General features: G+C 48.3%; 1 protein-coding gene across 1 annotated transcript in view; it reads left to right on the top strand.

The window, feature by feature from the left end:
• The window catches only part of HABP2 (hyaluronan binding protein 2), a 32,326-nt gene that overhangs the window by 4,258 nt on the left and 5,179 nt on the right, over positions 1–22,889 (top strand). The window contains exons 2-10 of the mRNA XM_035029370.1: positions 7,793–7,829; positions 14,495–14,605; positions 16,009–16,116; positions 17,315–17,431; positions 18,286–18,405; positions 18,925–19,096; positions 20,278–20,375; positions 21,269–21,524; positions 22,580–22,722. Coding sequence (XP_034885261.1) covers positions 7,793–7,829; positions 14,495–14,605; positions 16,009–16,116; positions 17,315–17,431; positions 18,286–18,405; positions 18,925–19,096; positions 20,278–20,375; positions 21,269–21,524; positions 22,580–22,722 — 1,162 coding nt within the window. The remainder of the gene's footprint in view (positions 1–7,792; positions 7,830–14,494; positions 14,606–16,008; positions 16,117–17,314; positions 17,432–18,285; positions 18,406–18,924; positions 19,097–20,277; positions 20,376–21,268; positions 21,525–22,579; positions 22,723–22,889) is intronic.

A 22,889-nucleotide genomic window follows, 5' to 3' on the forward strand; every position in this document is an offset into this window, starting at 1 on the left:
GAAAGAAAGAAAGAAAGAAAGAAAGAAAGAAAGAAAGAAAGAAAGAAGAAGCAAGAGAAAGAAAGAAGAGAAAGAAGAAAGAAAGAAGCAAGAGAAAGAAAGAAAGAAAGAAAGAAAGAAAGAAAGAAAGAAAGAAAGAAAGAAAGAAAGAAAGAGAAAGAAAGAGAAAGAAAGGAAGGAAGAAAGAGAAAGGAAGGAAGGAAAAAAGAAACTCAAACTCAATGACAACAGTGGCTAATAATCATAATCATAGTGTCAACCATTTATTTATTAAGTTTATTAAGTCTCTACCATATGTCAGCCATCCTGTGCCTACTGTTTATGATCTCATGAAAGTTTCCCGAGAGCCCCATGAGTTAGGGGCCATGTCATCCGCATTTGACAAATAAGAAACTAAGCTATAGAAAAGTTCAATAATCTGCCGCAGATGGCAGCCCTGGGGGGTTACAGAGCTGGGATTCAAACCTAGGTCTGCCCAATGCCAGTTCCAAGCTCATGACCCCTGGGCTAGAGATTGGCAATGTCAGGTGCTACTCAAGAACAGAAGAGGAGGTTCCGCATGGTGTGGAAGTGTCAGAGAGTCAGTGGTCTCAGACTCTAGCTTCGGGCAGGAGACAAAGTTGCTCCTACCCGGAGGCAACTTCCACAGTCCCTACAGTTTTTCTTTCTAACACCAAAAGCACCGAGGCTTGCCAGAGGGCTAACCAATCCGTTCAGTGTTTTCAAACCTTACTCACGAACGAACTCTTGTTAAAGCCCAAGCCAGTTTCTTAACATGTTCCTTAAACATACTTATCTTTTCTCTATCTTGATAGATTTATTTTTAAAGGAAATTGTCCCTACTATAAATGGGGAAAAAAATCACAGAAAATGATGTCATTGAATTCTTACTGGTTACACTTGTCACGCGGATGCTCAGAACCTCAAGCCTGCTTTCTCCTTGTGGGAAGGGGAGACTAGCAAGAGGCGGAGAGGATAGAGACTTACCAGCTCCACCGAGTTTTTCTTTGTGATGGGTTTGGGAGGGTTGACAGTAGAATTGGGAAGGGAGTGACCGCCTCCTGCTGTGTTTGGTGTCGCGCCCTGGCCAAGCACCACCCAAATCAGCTTGGGGATCCCTGGTTCCACACTAAAGAAAGCACAGCTTCAGGGCTGGACTGGGTTCCCATCAGCGGGAAGTTACTTTTCTAAGCCCCTGAGCTGTTTGCTGAGGCCAAATGGCCAAGGTTAACATGGGGAATTATGCCCATGTGGCCGGCCTCCGACCCATCCTATTCTTTTATTTGTTCATTTGCCTTTCCAAAGGCCTTCCAACTGCATTATCACATCCAGAAAGGAGTGTTTTTATCCAATTCTCACTATCCTGGATGACCTTACTCCCTAACCTTCAATCCTCCCCAATTCTTTGCAAATGCTACACTCCCCATGAGCAGCCGCATGCCCTTGAATAAAAAACATCAGGGCAAGGAAATTTTTACTTTTGCAATTGGGGAAACCGAGGCACAGGGAGATTCAACACCTTGCACAGGAGCAAAGATCAGCCCACAGTCTCCTTGGCCAGGAGCTTCATGCCTAAGGCAGGTATAATCAAAGCGAGGCTGAGGGTAAAGTCCCCTGGGTACTGGTTGAAAATTCATGTTCTGGGCCTACTCCAGGACTCATGGACACCTAACCTCTGCAGATAGGGCCCAGGAATCTGAATTCTCATCCAGCTCTCCTGCAAAGAGTGACAACTGCCATGGAGCTCCTCCCTCCGCCCCACCCCCTCTCTGCTTGTCACATGAAGCTATAGTCCAACCCCCACTTACCTGGGCGGGCATCTGAGTGGGCTCTAAAGCTCTGAGCTTGAAAGCAGAGAAGCTGTACGGAGTCCCTCTGAGCCAGATACAGGTGACTGACTTCGGATCAAGGAGGTCTGGTCTTGAGTCCCTCCCCTGCCCCAATCAGCTCATGTCCTTACAGGAATACTTCACACACACACAAACACACATACACACACACACACACACACACACCCTGAGCCTTAGTTTCCTCCTCCATACAGGAAAGCTCTAGACCTGCTCTTCTCAGCAATGCACCCTTGCTGGTCACTATGGTCCTGCTTCACCCAGGCTCCCAAGAAGGAAACCACCCACCCAGAGCAATGGCCAGGGCTTTCTTCTTTGGCCTCCATAATTTCCCCTTGCCTCCTTGCCCTGAGCTTCAGATTAAAGCAAAGCCACAGTGAACCTGTCGATTCTGAGACAGCATCGTGCAGCTTCTGTGCTAAAGTAAGAAAGGCAAGATTCCTTGTGACCGAAAAAAAAGACCGAGTGGCACCACTTTGACACCTATTAGGATGGCTAGAACTTTTTAAAAATGCAAAGTAACCAGGGTCTGTGAGGATGCGGAGAAATTGGAGTCCTCACGCGTGCCTGGTGGGAATGTAAAATGGCGTGGCCGCTGGGGAAAATAGGATGGTGGTTCCTCAGAAAGTTAAGCGTAGAACTATCCTAGCACCCAGAAAATTCCACTCCTAGGCATAAGCCAAAAGGATGGGAAGCAGGAACTGAAAGCTATTTGGACACCAGTGTTTACAGCAGCTTTACTCACAACAGCCAAAGACGTCAACAACCCAAGCGTCCCTCAACACACGAAGGGGTAAACAAAATGGATATACAAGGAATCCAACTCAGCCTTCGAAGGAATGAACTTTTGATATACACTACCAACACGGATAAACCTTGAGAACATTATGCCTCGTGAAATAAGGCCAGTCACAGAAGGACAGATGCTGTGATACCTCACATACGAAGTACCTAGAATAGGCAAATTTAGAGACAGAAAAGAGAAAACAGGTTGGCTGGGGGCAGGGAGGAAAGAGTAGTTGTCTAATGACTAAGACTTTCTGTTGGGGATGATGAGACAGTTTTGGATAAAGATAGCGGGGATAATTACACACAATGGGAATGTGACTAATGCCACCCAATGGTCCACTTACAAATGGTTAAAGTTAAAAAGTAGTGTGTTATGTGTATTTTATCACAGTTTTTTGGGTCCCCCCCCCCCGGAAAGGTCTAAGTGGCTTTGCACAACTGTTAATTTCGTCACCTAGTTTATCTGGAGCAGGAGATAGAGTGGGGGGTGTATGGGGCAATACCTGGGCTGGTGACCGGAACCCTGACAACCTCTGTCCTCTGTCACCGCCACCTCTCACCCTGACCTTGAGCTCTTTGTCCAACAGTGAGGACTGGCCTGCTGAACTGTGCACTCCTGTCTTTGGCCCGCCTTCCAGCTCCATGGCTGCATCCTCACCTGGCCCCGGGGCAGACTTCCCTCCCACCCAGCTGCCCTCAGGAGGAATGCAATTCTTCCATGTTGATCTACCACCAGGTCATGGTAGAATATCCAAGGAGGAAGGGATGGTGGGATTAGAGTCCCCAGTTTTTACCCACCAGGGGAAAGGTTTTTCTGTTGTTGGTTCATGCTAAGCCAAGCTTCAGGCCCCAAGGGACAGGTCTAGCTCCCCATCCCCCCTCTCCTGCTTCCCAAGCCTGGGATTCATCGACTCAGAGTTTTAGCCTCTGCCTTTTTGTTTGTTTTCCAGAAGATTTAGAATTCTGAAAGGTTAGAGGAAGAACCAGAATTGAAATAATCTAGGAAAAGATTAAATTAAAGAGAGGCCAAAACAGATTAGACTTCTATGCTCTTCACCCCTAAGGAGATTACACTGTAAATCAGTAAGACTCAGAGACAATATCTTTCTCTCTGGCCTCTGTCTTTCCCACTAACCAACTTTAGCCTAGAAGACCCTAGAAGATACTAGAAGCTGCTATTTTAGCCCATGTTGAGATGAGGAACACAAGTGGTGGAAGAAGCAGGCAGTGACTGGCGTGCCCCTTGAGCTGGGTGGAGATGTGTTGAGATGCGTTAACCACAGTGGACCAGCCGAGGCTGGAGCTGACTTTTGTACCTTCTGCAGCTGTCACTGGTGCCCAGTGGCCCTCTCTGTGTCCTGCCAGGCCTGGGCTAGTCTGGACAGGCCTTTCATACAGCTTTCCAAGGACAGGGGTCTGATCTCATCACCCAGTTCCATGCCCTGCCTCTCTTAGAATTAGGTAGCTCTTCTGTTTCCTTCTTCATTCTTCCATTCCAGTGAATGCTTGCCATGGCTCCCTTATCCCTCATCATAATGGAAATTAAGATCAAGGCCTCTGACGGAAGGCTGGCTCCATTCCATCCTGGCTCCAGCAGTTGACCAGCTGAGTTACTTTGGGCAACTTAGTCTCTGTACATCTGTTTGCTCACCTCTAAAATGGACATAATTATAGAACCTCAATGATCAAGTATTATGTACAATAAGTGAGAGACCAAACGCATGTACAACATTTAGCACACTGTCAGCTCTTGATACATGTCAACGGAGACCACAGTTGTCTCCTCCTTCTTCTTATTCTTTTGCTTTAGGGGTCTTCCTCCTTGGATTTGCAAGTCCCAGGAGTAGGAGTTATATCATTTCCCTGTCACCGTGGAAAAACGGAATGCCATAATGGGATGAAAGGAGGCAAATATTGTGCCTACCCATTCCCCCGGCCCCATCACCCAGATTAGTTTCAGGATCCAGACGGAGGGCATAAATAACCGGCTACTGGCCTGACCTTTCCCACCAGGTCCCCCAGATATCCAGCCTGTGTTTGGGCGGCCCCTTTCCACATTTCACTGCAGTCTCTGCCGGGGGACCTGGTGATTCACAAAACGAGTGGGCTGGCTTCAGATCCCTGGGACCCCCAGATACGCAGCCCAGGCTGCACAGCTGGGTGGCAGCTGCTTCCGACTCCCCGAGAGCCAGTGGGATCAGCAGGGCCCCCAGCCCCAAGAGGTCCAGGTTTCTTTTTGTTGGTTTCCCTCTGAGCTCCAGCTCCAGCTCCAGCTCCTGGGAAGGACACGTCTGCCACCTGCTGGCTGTGGGCGGCACAGCACCTGGCTGGCCCTCCTGGTCCCCGTCAGAGCTACAATTTGGGGCTCTGGCCCCAGGCACAGGTGTCAGAGGGCCTTTTGCGCACTGGACCCCAAGGAAGTCTGTTCCTCTAAGTCCTCCCTCCCGTCCTGAGCACTTCTTGGGGCTGACAGTGGACAGGCACGGCCCACACAATTCAGTTCAAATGGGAGAATTCAGTGGGTACCTCCTCTGGACTGCGCGAATAGGGGTAGAGATGGACAGGCCCTGTCCTCCAGATGAGCTCCACGGAGGGAAGTAGAGGCAGGGCAAAGGACAGGACCAAGGCAGAGTTGGCAGGGGGGGTAACGTTGGCACCTGGGGCTGTCTCATGCCCCTCCTTTGGCACTGCCTTGGCCCTCAAGCCTGGAGGGGTCAACTTCAGATGCTCCCCATTCGAGCCCCCAGGCCCAGGAATACCCCTGAGACCTGAACTTGCCCTCCCTCTATCAGGTTCCCCACTACCAACCCCCTTCCTAAGAGAAATGCCCAGCCCTTGTCTCATCCTTTGCAGAAACCAGGTGTGGGGTCGGGGAACGTGAGGCAGTTAGACCCGGACAGGCACAGTCCAGACAGCTAAGGGCCTCTCTACTCTCTGCATCCCGCTCCCTCCTCAACCATTTGTGGTAGAATTTGTCAAATCTACAGAAAGTGGAAACAATAACACACTGAATATACATATAGATGTATTCACAATACCATTATCATTCTCAAGAAATTCCACATTGATATGCTAATATTCTCTAATATAAGTCTATATTCAGGTTTCTCAATTGCCCCAATAATATCCCTTATAGCTTTTTCCTTTTTTGTTTTTTTGTTTTTTTGTTTTTTTAAAGATTTTATTTATTTATTCATGAGAGACAGAGAGAGAGAGAGAGGCAGAGGGAGAAGCAGGCTCCCAAGGAGCAGGAAGCCCGATGTGGGACTCGATTCCAGGACCCTGAGATCATGACCTGAGCCGAAGGCAGACGCTTAACCGTCTGAGCCACCCAGGCGCCCAGCTTTTTCCTTTTTAAAAACAAGGATCACTCACTGCATTTGGTTGTCCTGTCTCTTTAGTCTCATTTAATGAAAAACAGCCTTCCCATCTTCTTTGTCTTTCATGACACTGACATTTTTGTAGGGTCGAGGCTGGTTGTTTTGTCGAATGGCCACTATCTGCCCCTGTCATATGCCTTATGGGTAGACTCAGGGTAAGCATTTTTGTCAAGAATCCCACTTGTTGATGTTGTGCGCTCAGTACATCCTGTCAGGATGCAGTCTTTCTTTTTACCTGTCTTTTCTAATTTATTGTCCAGCTGCCTAATTCCCAAAATGGTTAAAGTGGCCGACAGTAAAACAGAAAATCAAAACTTCCGCTGGAGGGAGAGGAAGATTGATGTGGGTACTGGGAAGATGACCACATTGGCCACAGCTTTTTAGTGGCTAAGACCCAGAGGGAGACCCGTCAGGGGCTAGAACCCTCTTTTTCTAAATCGGATGTCAGCAAACTTGGTCAAGTGCCAGGAAGGAAATATTTGGGGCTGTCTGGTCTCTGTCACAACGACTTCGGTGGTGTAGCACCAAAGACGTCTCAGACAATACTTAAAAATAGGCATGGCTGTGTCCCAATCAAATCTGATTTGTAAAACCACAATTCTGGGTTTGCCCGCAAGGGCCTGAGTTTGCCGACCCTTGAATTAAGTAAAAGCAAATATTCCAGCTATTAAATGAGTAAAGCTTTCTTTTTCCGGTAAGTACTGCATTCTAAAAGGAACTGTTCATAACACTATTTACTTATTCAGCAAAAACTCTTTGAGGATCATCATGTGCCAAGCACTATGCTCGGTATGGGGTAATACACCAGTGATGAAACAGACAAGATCTTTGCCTTTCTGGAGGACAGAGTCAATGTGAGAAACAGATAACGTGCAGATAAACAAATGTAAACTACATGTCGCAATAAGAACTATGGAGGAAATGAACGGATAGGGTGACGAAACAATGGGGGAGGGGGTCATACCCATAGGGGAGTTGGGGAAGGCCTCCTTGATGACATTTAAGCTGGCACCTAGTGATGGTCATGAGAGACAGCTTTCCAGGCAGAAGGAAGAGCAAGTGCAAAGGCCCTGAGGTGAGGGGAGCTTGACTCATGCCATTGGAACCCAGGTGTGGCTGGAGATTAGTAAGGGGCAGTGGAAGGGAGGGGTATGGGGGGAGGTTCATAGGTTGTGGCAGGTGTTTGTATTTTATTCCAAGAACAATGGGAAGCCACTGGAGAGTTTTAAGCATCTGTCCATCCCCAGCCCAAGGAGTTGTCACCCAAAGCAATCACCTAGACTTGAGTGTGAATCCAAATCCTATCACAAATGTGTGACCTCTGAGCCTCAATTTTCTCATCTGTCAATGGGCCAATAAAAGCCTCCTTATAGGGCTCTTATAAGAATGAGATGCAGCAATGCACAATCAGGCAGACAGGAGATGCTCAATCCATGCTAATCACTACCACTGACGAGATTGTCTGTACCGGGGGGGGGGGGGGGGCAGCCACGCCCCAACATGAGAACAGGTACGCACAAGCACCACAAGTCCGTACCAAGAACGATGCTCAACTGGCACAAGAAGAAGGAGGCATCTTCAAAATAGGCCCCACCCTCTCCCCCCCACCCATCCCAGCTACAGCCATCCCAGAGCACCCAGCGTTCTTGATCCTCCTATGTGACCCTGGGAGACGTTCCTTTGGCCTTTCAGGAGCTTAGGGAGGCACCCAGCCAGTCAGCTGACTCAACCTTGCTCAGCCCTGTGTTGGTTTCTGATTGTTTCTGTTTTTTTCAGTTCTCCCTGATGTCTTTACTCATAGACCCGGACCCAGGTGAGTGTGTGGATCGCCCTGGGGCTCCTCACAAACTACAGGCTGGTTCTGGGATGGAAGAAAGGGGACCCATGCATGTAAGTGTTGGCACAGCTCAGGATTCAAACAATTCAGAAATGTTGTTGACCCCTTCCAAGAATTTTCCCAGAAAATGCACTCCCGGTGTTTGTCCCTCCGTGCACATACACCATGCTTTACTCACTTTTGAGTGGCCCATGAGTACCCCTGGTCCCCCATCTCAGGATCCCAAGGGAAAAACCGCTGATACAGTTAAATCCCTTCATTTTACAGAGAAGGAAACTGAGGCCCTGCGAGGGGAGCCTACAGGTCACACAGCCCATTAGTGATGAGATGAGCTGAAAAGGCCGACACAAAGTGAGGGTGGCATCGGGCACTTACTGGCTCCAGGCAGGCCGGCCCTGGGCCCCCACTCGCTCCGGGAGCCAGGTCCTCCGCGGTGGGCCACGCAGGCAGTCCCCAGGCTGACCCGCCCCTGCGGTGGCCTCCTACCTGCACCCCCACCACTGCCGCCCTGCCCGGGGCCCTCCACTGTGCCCAAGCCGAGCAGGGCTATTGCCCTAGCAGTCACCCAATCTCTGACTTGGGGCCCAAGTCTCCCTTCACTGCTCCGAGCCCCAAGGGAGAGAAAACTCCACACCCAAGTCCACCAGGGTGGAGGCTGGTATCCCCCACTGGCAGTGACCTGTGCTGGTCCCCCACAGAGGACCAGAGCCAGGGAGCCAGCCCATGGAGATGGCGGTCTTGTCTAAAGTTTGGGTCAAGGGCTTATTTGGAGCAAATGTGGGGACACCTGGGTCAAAATCCACGTGACGGTCAATATTCTCCAGCAGCAAAGCCGTGGATGGGCAGACAGACTTGTGCTGGTTCAAGGCAGGAGATGTCTGAGCTTTGTCCACCCCTTATGCTCAGGGAATGTTTGTGGAATTGAGCATGGCATGTGCGTTTTCAGAGGGTCTATGTCCTTCCCCAAAGGAAAGGATTCTGTTCTATTCGACAACATATAATTTAATTCCTTGGAGGAATCTTGTTTCAGGGGGCTCCTCCCAGCTGCCCGCACCAGCATCCACATGTGGAGTCCAGGGCAGGGGGTGGTCCAAAGCCAAGAGGTGGGAAGAGCTGCCCCCTCCCCGGCCTTCAGCACACACCACTCAGGCACCAGGGGTCAGAGAGATGGAGCTCCAGAACTGTGGGGTCACACAGCAGACAAGGAGCATAGAAGAGTCCAGAGACCTCGCTCTCTTCAAGGATTTGAAAAGCAGATCCACTCCTAGTCCATGAGGTCAACTTTGTGAGAATTAAGAGGTGTCTTTACCTCAAGACACTGTACGGCCATCATTCAGAAAATTGCAGAAGACATCTACAGTGACCGTGAGTTTCTGACACCATGGCACTGATGTTTTGCAGTGAACAACTTACACAACTGGATGCAGTGGCCCCGTTGAACATGGATCACAGAAAAGGGAGGATTCATTCTCTGTGTTCATAAGACTTTTAGTTTTAATGAAAGAGATTAGAAGTGATAGGATCAGATTTGGTCTGCAAACAGGAGAACTTCCTCCCCATCAGAGTGGTCCAAAAATCTGAATGGGCTGTTGGGCTCTTGGGAGGTAGTAAGTTCTCCATCACTGGTGGTCTTTAAACACAGCCTGAAAAACCACTTAGGGAGTGGAGAGTACTGGATTTACCATTCTGAAAGTCTAGGCTCTAGAAGAACTCTGTCAATAGTTTCTGCCAGTTTGGTGAGTAGATGAAGGGACCCTGGAGCCCGCCATCCCTGGGCTCCCAAGTCTGGCTCGAGGTGTCCGGTCAACCTCTGGCTGTGGAGCGGGGCGAGATGTAGTAGCCGGGCCTTTCTGCAAAGAGCAGATTAGGTTTTTAAAAGGCCCCTGTTGGTATCTGCTCTAATTGCACATGGGGTGGTGCTTCGATGGAATTTGTCAGATCCCAGCCGGCTTTAGAAAGCGGTGTGGCCAAGGAAACACCATGCCCGTGTCCACAGGCAAGCGGCTTCTGTAGCTGGTCTTGCTGGACACAGTGCATGGCGAGGGTTTTGCGGGAGCAGAAGGCGCCTGGGCCACAGTCCCCAGTGGGTGGCCGAGGAGGTGGCCATCGAACAGAACAGACTCTGCTCATCTCCCCAAAGCAGGTGCCGTGACAGCCAACGGGCCTGCGGAAATGCCTCTTCAAAGCTGGCTTGGCTCTGCCCAGCAACACAAGCTGAGCCCATCCATCAGCTGTCCTGCCACCTGCCAGTGAGGGTCTCCGCTGAGCTTGCCCTGTCAGCTGGATTGGAAGCGTCAGATACAGGCCAACAGGGCTGGGGTTTGGGGGAGGCCCTCGGAGGAACCGTCTGTGGCACAGTGATGGATGACGCCAACAGGGACGGCATTCCAGAGATTTTTATTCCGTTCCGCACATCTGGCAAGCTCCTTAACCAGAGCAGCTGCGGAGCCCCCATCACACAAACTCTGACTTTTTCCGAGAGACCCTGGGTCCAGACCACAGTAATCCCGCTTGAGGGACTTGGAGCATGTGCTAAAAAAGATTTCTCGACGTGTGTTACTTCCTGGAAGCTGAAACCCATGGAGTTCCACGAAACACAAACCCACAAGAGGCTCCTGGACCGGTAGAAAAGCAAACCAGACTTGGAGTTAGGTAGACCTGGGTTTGGATAGCACCTCCTCCTGCTCTCGTTTTCCCATTTCTGTCAAATCGGAATATGCTACGGGGTGTCTCTACGGTTAAATAAGATCATGTGCCACCACATTTATTTAGTATAGTGTCCAGTACATAGAAAGTACTCAATAGATAATAACCAGTTATTGGGATGATTTGAGTTAGCTCAGGATACTCTCACCATCCTTCCTGATAAGTTCTAGAAACAGACTCTGATAAATAGACAAATCCACAAGGATTTCTTTTTATACCTAATATAAAATGCTCCAGGGAGCAGCTCCCATTCTTCATCCGAAGCATTCTCCTTTTCTACAGCCTAGAGAAAGTCTCCAATAATCTGTATTTGGACCTGCGGTGTTTTCCTCCAACGCAGCAATGGAAGCAAATTCTAGGTCGGGCTCTAACCCCTCTCGATGCAGGAAAGCACTTGGACAAATTTCTAGACTCTACGGAGCTCAACAGGCACCTTCTTCACCAAATACCTACGACCCAGATCTCAAATAGTTTCTCTCCTAAGTTCCCCGTTTCCTCTGCTCCAAGCAAATACTAACTTTGCTGGCCAAGCTCTGTACTGGCCAATCAGAAGGAAGGGAGGCCCCACCACAGAGGGAAAAACTCACTTGTCAAACATATCCATTAACTGCATCTAGGGCTCTGTGCTGGGTCTGAGGTCTACAAAGAGGAATAGACATGGCCCTCGCTTGTGAGACACCAACTATCTAGTTGGGGGGAACAATTGTAGACCACGTTGAATAATAAACCACAAGAAAGAGGTACCATCTGAGCTCCAGCCATGAAACCTAACACTCTACAGCCTTCTGGGCCACGGAGAAAATATCTACAATTCTTATCCCACTGGCAACCCAATATCAGTCAAGCCCTGTGTGTTCATTCATGATTTCTGCAGAGTATTCTACCCCAAACTCAGTGGCTTTAACCATGGATATTCTTAAGAGAATAAGAATCATGTCTCAATTCTTTGGGTTGGCGATTTAGATCAGGTTCGGCTGGGCGCTTCCTCCAGTCTGGACCAGGCTCAGCCGATGTTGGCCAGGCTTCCTCTTGAGTCTGCAGTCACCTGATAGATCGGCTGGGCTCTCCTATGTCTGAGGCCTTGACTGGAAGTGCTAGGCCATCTGCTGCCCCACACCTTCTCTTAACCTCCAAAGAATAGGCCAGACTTGTACACATGGCAGTCACGGGGGGGGGGGGGGGGGGGGGGGAGGACGTGCGTAAGACTTCTTGAGACCCAGGCTTTGTGCTGGCACACTGTCCTTCCAGCACATGCTATCATTGGTCAAAGCAAGTCCCAAGGCCAGTTTAGACCCAAGGGGTGGGGAAATCAACTCCATCTCTTGGTAGGAGGACCTGCAAAGTCTCACTGCTAAAGATGAGGTGACAGGGAGAGGTGGAGAGTCGGGGCCATCTTCCCCCATGGGATTGGCTCATACGGCACTAATGTGCCAATGTGGAACGTGAAGCCACTTGAGCTAGACTCGGCCACATCTAGCTCTGCTGCCTCTCCACTCCCCGTTCATCTCCTTTCTTGGCTGGTTGTCCTCCCCGACTCACCCTGGCCCAGAAGCTCCTGTGTTGGAGGCCACATCCCACTCTTTTCTGCACATCTCTCCATTACTCCCAGTGCCTTCCTGAGCCTGGTGTCATACTTGGCCCATCGTAGGTGCATGACACACTTTTCTTATGTAGACAATGGGATTAAGTGCCATTAGCATAGGAAAGACAAAATAAGCTAAGTTTGGAGGTGGAGAAGCCCTGCCAGGGGGTGCTTCTATAAAGTGCTCTGAAAACACGGGACAGGCCCCCCGAAGGTAAAGGATCTTGGTGCCTTTCCTTGCATAGAACTCCAATTGGCTGACTTCTGGTGACCTGGGGCCACTGAGCCTCTGTTGCTTCACTCCACCTTAACCAAGGGCCCTGGACCCCCCAGGGAAGAGCAGGGATTTTTTACCTTGTTTAGGAGACATATGACTCAAAGCTTACATGTCTTATTCCCTCTTTAGCTTCACTGAGAGCTGAGCAGACCTTGTTAACAAGGCTGGATTCCAGTTAAAATCCTCCAGCAGACATTTCAGCCATCCCCCACCATCTAGAAAAGTCACGTGACTCCATTTATGTAAACACCTTCCCCGTTTCCAAATATCTGCAAAGGGAATGATTCTTAATGGCCGAGCTGAGATTAGCCCAGCTGACCTTCAACCCGTGGGAGGGATGGGAGAAATTACAGGAGCACTCTGAAGGCACTTATCTATAAACACCTGTTGGAAAAACAAAAATAAATTCTCTAAACCAAAAAAGAAATAAATAAATGATGTAATGAGCTCATTACCAGCCCATTGTCTCTCCCAAATGTCAGTTTGAAATCTTTCATGTCAAACTCCGAAAAACGTTTTTTTCCCCTCACTTTCTCACTCTCTTTCTCTGCTTTATCGTGCTAGATGGAAAGAAACTTTATTTGCTCCAGGAAGACAATGGCCTTATCTTCAACCTAGATCCTCGTCCCTGGAAAGGTGGCCTCCTCTGGGAGCATTTTCATAGTGGGGAAAAGCAGCTCGCGAGAAATAATGAGCAAGCAAAGGGAGTCTTGACTTGACACTGTGATAAATGAGGTGAAACTTTGGCAAGGAACCAGAGTTGGCGTATTCAAAAAGGAAATAAAAAGATCGTTCCATTTTAATGGGAAATATAAAACAGCCATTGTGCAAAAGTCGATTTTTCAAAAGCCAAAGAGATAAAGACTATAAGGGAATGACTGAGAGACGAGGGAGATAATGCGGTTGATAATCAGGCTGAGGTAAAGTGGCACGCTCCGAGCCCCCGGCTGGCTCTGCGGGAGTGCCTTTGCAAGTCTTGCTAGCTGCATTTGCTCCCGCCTCATTACCATATGCATCTCCAGACAGCGTCCTTATAGCTTCAACTTGCCGCCTTGCCACACTCCGGCCAGCCGGGGAGAGCAAAGTCAGCCCAACTTTCTTCAAATCGCGAACTTCTCTCCATGAGCCACAGAGCTACCAGCACCTTCTAAGTCCCCAGATGACAGAGAGCCCGAGCCCAGCCTTATGCATGCACTTGCTCTTCCCAATGGACCTGACTAGCATGAGGTTGACACCTGTGGGCAGTGCCATACCCTGCCCTGTCTTTCACTGGGCAAAATCATGAATCTTCTCTAGGTTGTCCTTGGGCAAATCCTAAATAGCAGGCTCGGTATGCAATGGGAATGGCTGCACCCCTTTCCCCAAGGGTAAGTGTGAATTAACCGAGGCAGTGAAAGAAGCCAGCTGAATGCAGTCGAGCTGATGCAATTTAGGGGCTATATGGGGATCAACTGCCTTAGTCCAGATCCTGCCATTTATTCTCCATGTGAAATTAGCTCTGTAAAATGCTTGGCGCAAGGCCCAGTACATAGTAAAGGCTCAATACATCTTAGCTGTTAGGATGACGCTAGAGATACAACGAGAGTACTTTGATGCCGTGACCAAGAGGAAAGTGATGAGTTTCTTTGACTTCATAAGCTAAGGTGACTAATAAAGGCCCAGGGAGAAAGTTTATTCACAAAACTGCCCAAGGAGGTGCTCAGGTGCTACTGGGTCTCACCCTGGGCACCTCTTGTGTAGAACCTTGGAGACCTTCTAAACCCCAATCATCTTCCTGCTGTTCACAGATAAGCAAACCAAGGCCTGAGAATACTAGTAGCTTGTCCAAGGTCACAGTCAGTGGAAAGCAAGAACTTGACTTCTCCCCATTTCCGATCAGGTGCTCTGGACCCTGCCAAATGCCAACACCACCCTGCTGGGTCATAAAACACACCAAAGGAAAACTTACCACGCCTAACCCCTTCTGTCCACCCCATCAGTTGAGGAGTTAGAAAGACACATGGATCCTTCTTCAGGATTTGGAAGTCTTTGGGTCTAATGATTAGGGTTTCTTCCGTCCTCTTCCCACTTCTGCAGATTGGACCCCTGACGACTACGAGAATAGCTACGAGCAATCCAACCAGGAAGAGAACAGCAGTAATACTCCTGCCTACCAGGAAAATCCTGACTGGTACTACACAGAGGACGGTAGGTGCCAACGCTCTTGGGGGGGCTCTCCTGGGAGGAAGCCAGCTCTGCTAGAGGAGTTTATGTGTGATTATATGCAAACGCCTCTCTCTCCTCTCTGACCAGCATCATAGAATGGGTATCGGATAAATGACTTAGACTGGCTTTTTTCAGTTAGAATCATACACTAGGAGGACTGGGGAGGTTCCTAGAGACTCTCTCTCCCACCCTCGAGTGACAGAGGAAGTGGCGTTGACTTAGCCAGGGTCATACAGCAAGTTAGTGCATCATCATCTGGGTGACCCAACACGGTGAGTAAAAGTCATGTTCAAAATCACTTCCTAGCTTTGATTACAGGTAGGTCCTAATTATGCAGAAGAGGCTGGGTTAGCATTCAGTATCAGATTGTAGCTTTCACAAATGTGGCATTGAAACTTCCCTTCCCTTTGTGCTGTGTTTTTCTTTCTCTTTACATTCCTCGGAAGCTTTGCACAGTTGGTATGTGTGTGTGTGTGTGTGTGATGTGCACACTCACATGTATGCTTCTACACTTGTTTTTGTTTTTATGGCTTCTTAACCCAAGCAATGGGACAGAAGGAAAAATGAGAAGTGGGGCCCAAGCAAAAGCATGTGACAAAGCCAGGAGAAGGAATGGAATGCACTTAGCAGCTAGAATAAAAACTGTAACTGTGCGAAGTGGCCTGGAAGGCAGGGCCAAGATACAGGGCATCAGGGGAACATCAGAAGGGACCATCAAAACAAGAGCTGGGCCCAGGGATCCTAGTTCCTGAACCAAAGAACAATGTGTGTGAACAGAAGGATAAAGAATTCCCCAAGGGAAGATCCATTCAGACAACCATGAAAAGCCAAAGGCACAGATGAAATATGACAAAATCTAACTGAACAAGTAGTTGAAGAAAGATGAAGGCCACTGGGTCATTTCCTCCTCGCCGCCAATCCTTCTGTCACCCTCTTGCCTTTGGTCTTCTTTCCTGATGTTCAGAAAGCTTGTGTTTCATTAGGGGTGGGTTTTCTTTCCCCACTCCTGACCTCCACCCCCGGGCACTGGGAGTAGGGGAGGTCTTCAGGCTTATGAAATGCCTTCAGCATCAGAGGCAGACCCCGTGGCACTCCCAGCGAGACTGGGAGGAGAAAAACACTGATGGTGGAAAAGGGGAGTTTCTCAATGAGAAACTCAATGAGATTCCTTCTCGCCTGTCCTCTTACTAACCTGAATCTCTCTCTGGTCCTGTGACTGCAGTTTTCCTTGCTCTTTAAGGGCAATTCATGTTTCCCCCTTTCCCCAGTCACCGGCTATGCATTTGCTCTCTCATTCGGGCCAGGAGACTGAAGTTTGACGAGCAAGCAGGGGGCTTCTCACCTGCTGTGCTTTGCGATCATTGACTTCTGTCCACGTATCATAGATCCATGCCTGTCCAACCCCTGTGAACACGGTGGGGACTGCCTTGTCAGCGGGGACACCTTCACATGCAGCTGTCCAGCCCCTTTCTCTGGAAACAGGTGTCAGAATGGTGAGTGCACTTTCACTGGGCTCCCTCTTCCTTCTGAGTTGAACAAGAGGCACCCCAACTCTAGGGGGTAAAAAGGGCTGAATGATTCCATGGAAAGGGTTATACATATTGCATCATCCATAATGGACTCCGTGGCATGATAACAAGCGATATCTCATTGGATCCTTACCCATGCGTATTGGATAGGACTGGTATGTCCATTTTATAGATGGGAACACTGAAGCTAAGAGGAGATAAGAGCTGGACTCTGACCAAGATGTATTCTATACTCAGGGCTTATTGTTTAGAGTGTTTGGACTAACTACAAGAGAGAAACACTGTTCTCAGATGAGAGAGCAGGAAGAATCTGAAGGCAGATGAAGCCCAACCCAGTTAGAGAAAGGGAACCCAGAGACACAGGGGACCTGATCATGGTCACACAGCTATTTAGGAGAAGAGCAGATATTAGAGCTGTGGTGCCTGGCTCCCATCCCCATGTGCTCTTTCTTCCTACCATCCTCACTTATGGAGACTCTGATAAAAATGATGTCTGCCTTTGGTGACCTCTTATGGGCATAACATGAAGCTATGTGATAAGATATTGAGAATAGAACCCTTATGGGCTAAGTGAACCCCTGGAGAGAATGTGGATTGTGTTCCACCTGGTGACCATCTAACTGGGGTGAGGGAGGCAGTGAGGATCTTTAAATAGGGGTTTATGGTTGTCTTCTTTTCTCTGTGCCTTCTTCACCCCCTCCTTCCATTTCCAATCCTGTAAGTCCTTCAATAAATGCATCAGGATGGTTTGGGGTATCAGGCATTAACATAGTACCTGGGTTCATCCCTCAACTTCCCCAAATAATGACAAAATTGTAAATGAAATATAAAATCAACTGCAAAGTAAAGAAACTCAAATTGTAGCTCTATTTGTTTGTTGAAGGTATAAAAATGATCAAGGTTTTTTATAAAGATAGAGTAAGAAAGAATATGAGTTCTGGAAGGAACTGGGATGCAATCATCCATGACCCAAGGATTTATTAAAAAAAAAAAAATTTTTTTTTGTCCAGGGGTAGCATGGTATTTCGGGACCACAAACAAGGGCATGCACTCTGTCAGTCACGCTTCACCACCACCCCCAAACATTGTATTATGCGGGTACCCCAGTAAGTAAAATTTGTCCCCAAATCATGTTGCTTACTTCTCTGTGGATCTCCTACAGTGCAAAACAAGTGCAAGAACAACCCATGTGACCGGGGCGAATGTCTCATTACCCAGAGTCCTCCCTATTACCACTGTGCCTGTAAACACCCTTACAGGGGTCCAGACTGCTCCACAGGTAAGTGCGGGAGGCCCCTGCTCTGCTAGGTTTTCTCTCTCTGAGTTGTGCCTGGAACATCTACAACCTATTGTGTGGAAGTCCAGATGCCTCTGACGTTTTAGTGGCATCATCCGGGGACACCTGGCAGGCTCAGTCAGTAGAGCATGTGACTCTTGATTTCGGAGTTGTGAGTTCGAGCCTCACGTTGGGCGTAGAGATTACTTAAAAACAAAATCTTGAAAAAAAGAAAATGCATCACCCCTAGAGAGTCTAGGGGGAATTGACTAACCTGTGTCCCTTCTCATCCAAAAAGAATAATCTTGAAACTCATTTCCTCCAGGAAGTAAGCCCGGGTCTATTCCTGGAACGGGCCATATAGGGGATTAAATCTGTACTTAGTCACTGCAATGAGTCAGGCATTGTCCCAAGAGATTTACATTTTTTCTTACATTCTTCCAAAAATACCACAAGGAAGAACTTTATGGATGAAGGAACTGAAGTTCAGAGAAGTTAACTGACTCGCTTACAGTCCCACAGCTATCGAGGGGCAGAGCCAGGTTTCAGCCTAGCTCAGACTGGCCCATAGGTTCTTGCTCAGTCTATACCTCTTATTCCTCACTGAGTGACCCATTTACTTAGATGTTCTTCTTTGCATGGCCTCCATCACATTCCCTCACCCATGTTTGTTTATGTTCTTAAGGTTCATGTGTCCATTTACTAGAGTGTCAGTGGGTCTGTCTTTCCCCTTTGGTAACCCAACTTTTGTGAAAGGATGGGTACCAGAAGAGTGCCACTGAGATCTCCTCATCATCTCCGATGTAGCTACAACTCCTTCTGAAGAGCCTTCCTGGCCCCGCTTCCTGTGTTCACAGTGGTTCCTGTGTGCAAGCCAAATCCCTGCCAAAATGGTGGCACCTGCTCCCGGCATAGGCGGAGAACCAAGTTCGCCTGTACCTGCCCTGACCAGTTCAAGGGGAGATTCTGTGAAATAGGTATGGATCTCTACCACCGCCACTTCAACAGAAACTTGGGGCCACAGTGAGGCCTCTGGAATCCTTTTATGTTTGGGTTTTGTTCCCAGAATGGGGTTAACGTCAAGATTCCCAAACTCTACAATTGCCTCTGCCTTCCAACCAAAGGGCATAGGGTGCACCTGGCTCTGTGTAAATAGTCATAAACTGGGTGTAAATAGTCATAAACTGTAGTGCAGGCAAATCAGGTACACCTGGGCCTCCCTGGCCCTCAACCCGAAGGCCACCAGGCTTTGTGTGAGCCAAAATTAAAGAACTAAGTTCCATCTAAGTTCCATCACAACCACCATGTTTCATGTTTTTAAGCTGGGCTGAACATGGAATATACAAGCCACTTTCCTTCTGGAATTCATGGTGCAAGCTCAGGGTGATCAATATTCAGGCCCGATCCTCTCCCCACTTGATACACCTGCCAGGTCCTTTTCAGGAGCAGCATGCCAGTCCCTCTCAGTTCCCATGTCCCTGCCTGCTCTCTCCAAGGTCCTGATGACTGCTACTTTGGTGATGGCTACTCCTACCGAGGGAAAGTGAGTAAGACAGTCAACCAACACTCATGCCTTTACTGGAACTCCCACCTCCTCTTGCAGGAGAATTACAACATGTTTATGGAAGATGCTGAGAGCCACGGGATCGGGGAGCACAACTTCTGCAGGTAAAACTTATCTTCTTCCCCATGAGCAGTCTTGGGTGCCTGTCAGTGTAAGGGTTCGTCTGTCCCTTTTTCCTGCTCCTAGTGTTCCTGGGCAGCTTAGAAACTGGGTGTGTGTGGGGGGGTAGTGCGGAACACTGAAACTCATCGGCTTTCTTTCTAGGAAGGTTTTCCTACACAGGATAGGCTAGGTTGAGCTGCTGTAACAAACAGCCCCCAAATCCCAGTTGCTTGAATACCTCAGGGTTTAATTTTCACTGTGGCTTCATGGGTCATGTGGGTTGGGGAGTGGGATGTGAGGGAGAGTCTTAGCTCCACAGAGTTACTCAAATACCCAGGAAAGGAAAGGAGAGACTCAAAAATAGAGCATGAGTTTTTTTACTACCTGAACCTAGAAAGAACACATCATCTCTGCACACATATTTCACTGACCAGAAATAGTCATGCCATCCTGCACAACTTCAAGGGAGAAACGTAGAAGATAAAATGGAAGGTCTGGTGAGCATTGCAGTCTCTGCCACAGGATGTTCAGGATTTCTCACATCAGGATAATGTCATTTCTATACCTGGTGATGACTAGTTACCTTCTTCTCCTGCTGCCTCCAGACTACTCTGTTGGCTTCCTCCACTGCTCTAACCACATAGAATCTGCACATAAGGGGCAGGATTTGTATGGCTTTAAACTGGTTCCATTAAGCCAGAGGATTTCCCTTGCAGAAAATGCAAGTTACCTCCCACCTTCACTCAGTTTGAGCTGTTCCATTCATGGAGGGCTCTCCAGGGCGATGCTCATAGCAGCCTTCCTCAGAGAATTCCCACGCATGGAATTTGGGGGTCCTCTCACCATGCATCTGTAGCTATTTCACTTTCCTGACAAAGGAGAATCTTCAACAGGGACCTCATTTCTTTTCCTACAAACACTTTGATATGTCCCGTGGATCTGGCACACATCTTGTTAACTGTTTTCTGGTCATTGGGATTCTACCCTGCAAGTTAAAGTTTTGCCAAAAACACTTATGTGCCAGGGTTTGTTGACCTGTTGGAGGAATGGAATGGAACGTGGTCCCCGTGTGGGGGGGGCGGGGAACACAGGAACTTGGTACTCTTTTATCCAAGGGTCCTTTAATGAGGTTCAGGGGGTTCACCAAGCCTTGACTGTGGGTTATTTTGTGTTTTCATTTTAGAAACCCAGATGGAGACAAACAGCCATGGTGTTTCATTAAAGCCAACAACGCAAAGGTGAAATGGGAGTACTGCGAGATCCCAGCTTGCTCAGCCATAGGTAAGAACATGGCTGTCCTGAAGCCCTAGCAATGGTGAGGTTGCAGGGTCCTGCACCCCATCTCTTCACCCTGTTCACCCGCCACACCTGTTTTACCAATTGCCATCCCAGTGGAAACCCAAATGCCCAATCCTCTGCCCCCCTTTCAGGATGCCTAGCAAGCCCTGGATACCTTTGTTAACTGAGGCCAGTGATCCAACTATAAACTCATGTTTCCTGACTCCCAGACAGTGCACTCAGCAAATACTTATGGATTGCTCGCTATGTGCCTGGCACTATGCCAGGTCTTCAGTATACAGTGGTGATCAAACATTGGCTGAGACTCCATAGCCTCTCAGGATGCAACATGGACAGAATTCTAGCCTCACAATCTTCCTGGCAGGCTTCTCTGGCCCACCTCTCTACCCATGTCCGGAAAGTTGCACCTTCCCACCTTGTCCTGATCGATGGGATTACCTCCCTGGATAGTTTCAATTCTGTGCCTTTGCTCTCATGGTCATCTCTGTCTAGAATACTCCATCCTATGTCTGATTTTGTCCATATCCAACCATTCTTTAAAAATCAACTGAAGTAACCCTTCCTCCAGTGATGGATTTACATATTTACACACACATTTTTGTATACATGTCAAAATAAGAAGTAAAAAGCAACATCTTCAAAAAAAAAAAAGCAACATCTTCATCATTAATTCTATAGACTTGTTTCATAGGAATCCATGTATTCACACATATTAACTGTGTATCTACTACATGCCCACCTTGTATGCATCAGTGCAGTCTCTTAACTCTGAAACTTGCTAAGCTGCTGGACTCAGAGTCATACCTCTGACAGGTCCCTTCTGAGGCCCTGGAAGGAAAGTGAGTAGTGTGATCTGTCTTTCTTGTGTCCCACAGACATTGCTGACACAGAGGAAAGCCCCACAGAGCCTCTGACTGAGCTTCCAGGGTTTGACTCATGTGGGAGGACTGAGATGACGAAGAGGAATGTCAAGAGGATCTATGGAGGCTTTAAGAGCACGGCGGGCAAGCACCCGTGGCAGGCATCCCTGCAGACCCCATTGCCACTGACTGTCTCCATGCACCATGGCCACTTCTGCGGGGGAGCGCTGATCCACCCCTGCTGGGTGCTTACTGCTGCCCACTGCACTGAGTAGGTGCCTACTGAAAGCAGAGGCCAGGGAAACTCAAGTCTTTGGGGCGTGTTCTCCCCTTCCAATCTGAGCAGCATTTTGGTGACTTTGGCAGGATCAGAGGGGCTGATCTAGCTCTAAGAGCAGGAGTGGCTCCTTAAAACCAGATGGAAAAGAGCTACCATGTCTAGAAGGCTTACCATGGGCATTACGTGTATTATGACAATTAACCCTGAACACTATCTACTGGAAGACAAGTTGAGGAAGGACAGAGATTTTTACTTTTATTAACTGTAATATACCCAATGCCCAGTGCAAGTCTTCATACAGAACAAGTGCTTAGTAAATATTTGTGCAGTGAAAAAGTTGATTGTTATTCTCATTTCATAAACAAGGACCCTGGGTCTTGGGAAGGTTTAGCATCTTGCGTAAAGTCATGTGCAAAGTGAGTAGGTAAATGGGATATGAACCCAGACTGACCTGTTTCCTTAACCTCTCCAGTCTTGCCCTGAACAGAGAAAAATAGCATGCTCCTATCTGATGCCATTACTATGAACCTCCTGGTGTTGTGTGTCTTCAGCCATGACTCCTATTTGGCCTAGAGAAGCCAGCACCTACTGAGCACCTGAATTACCACCACTCCCCTGAGTTCCCCAAATTCATGGTCAGAGCTGGTCCCATGTAGCCCAGGTTTTGGTGGCAGCCTTAAAGGTCTTCCTATCCAGTATCATTAAACAACTTCTTCTGGGATTCAAACATGCAAACACTAGCCTTCACAAAGAATAGTTGTTCAAGAAGTTAATTGGCTGCTCTTTAGCAAATCCCAGGGGGAATGGGAGGTCTCTCTCAGGAAATGTGGGATACATGTTACAGCTTGCATTTGGAGACCATGTTTCCTCACATTTTCTTACTTGGACCACACAGCAGAGTTCTGTGAGCAAGATGACAGTTATAAATGAGGATGCCAAGGCTGCAGAAGGTCGGGTCATTTGTCCAAGGTCATAGCTCACTGGGAACAAAGCCAGGGCTTAACTTTAGTCTCTCAAATACCAGACCATCTTACCTTCCCTTGCAGCATAAAAACCAAACATCTGAAAGTGGTGTTAGGGGACCAGGACCTGAAGAAGACAGAATTCCATGAGCAGAGATTCGGGGTGGAGAAGATTTTCAAGTACAGCCACTATAATGAAAGAGAAGAGATTCCCCACAATGATATTGGCAAGTCTCCTCTATGGTGGATCTCCCATGGGTCTTGTCCTGGGTAGATTTCATTACTGATGGAAAGCTGAGGTTTGGTTCTAGAAGGTGCTTTTTGGTCCCTCATAGACTCTATAAGATAGAGAATTTATTCCAGAGCCCTTTAGTTTTAAAGGTCTGTGTTGATG

The sequence above is a fragment of the Mirounga leonina genome, unplaced genomic scaffold, assembly GCF_011800145.1.
Source record: "Mirounga leonina isolate KUSES-001 unplaced genomic scaffold, KU_Mleo_1.0 Mir_114, whole genome shotgun sequence".
Lineage (NCBI taxonomy): Eukaryota > Metazoa > Chordata > Mammalia > Carnivora > Phocidae > Mirounga > Mirounga leonina.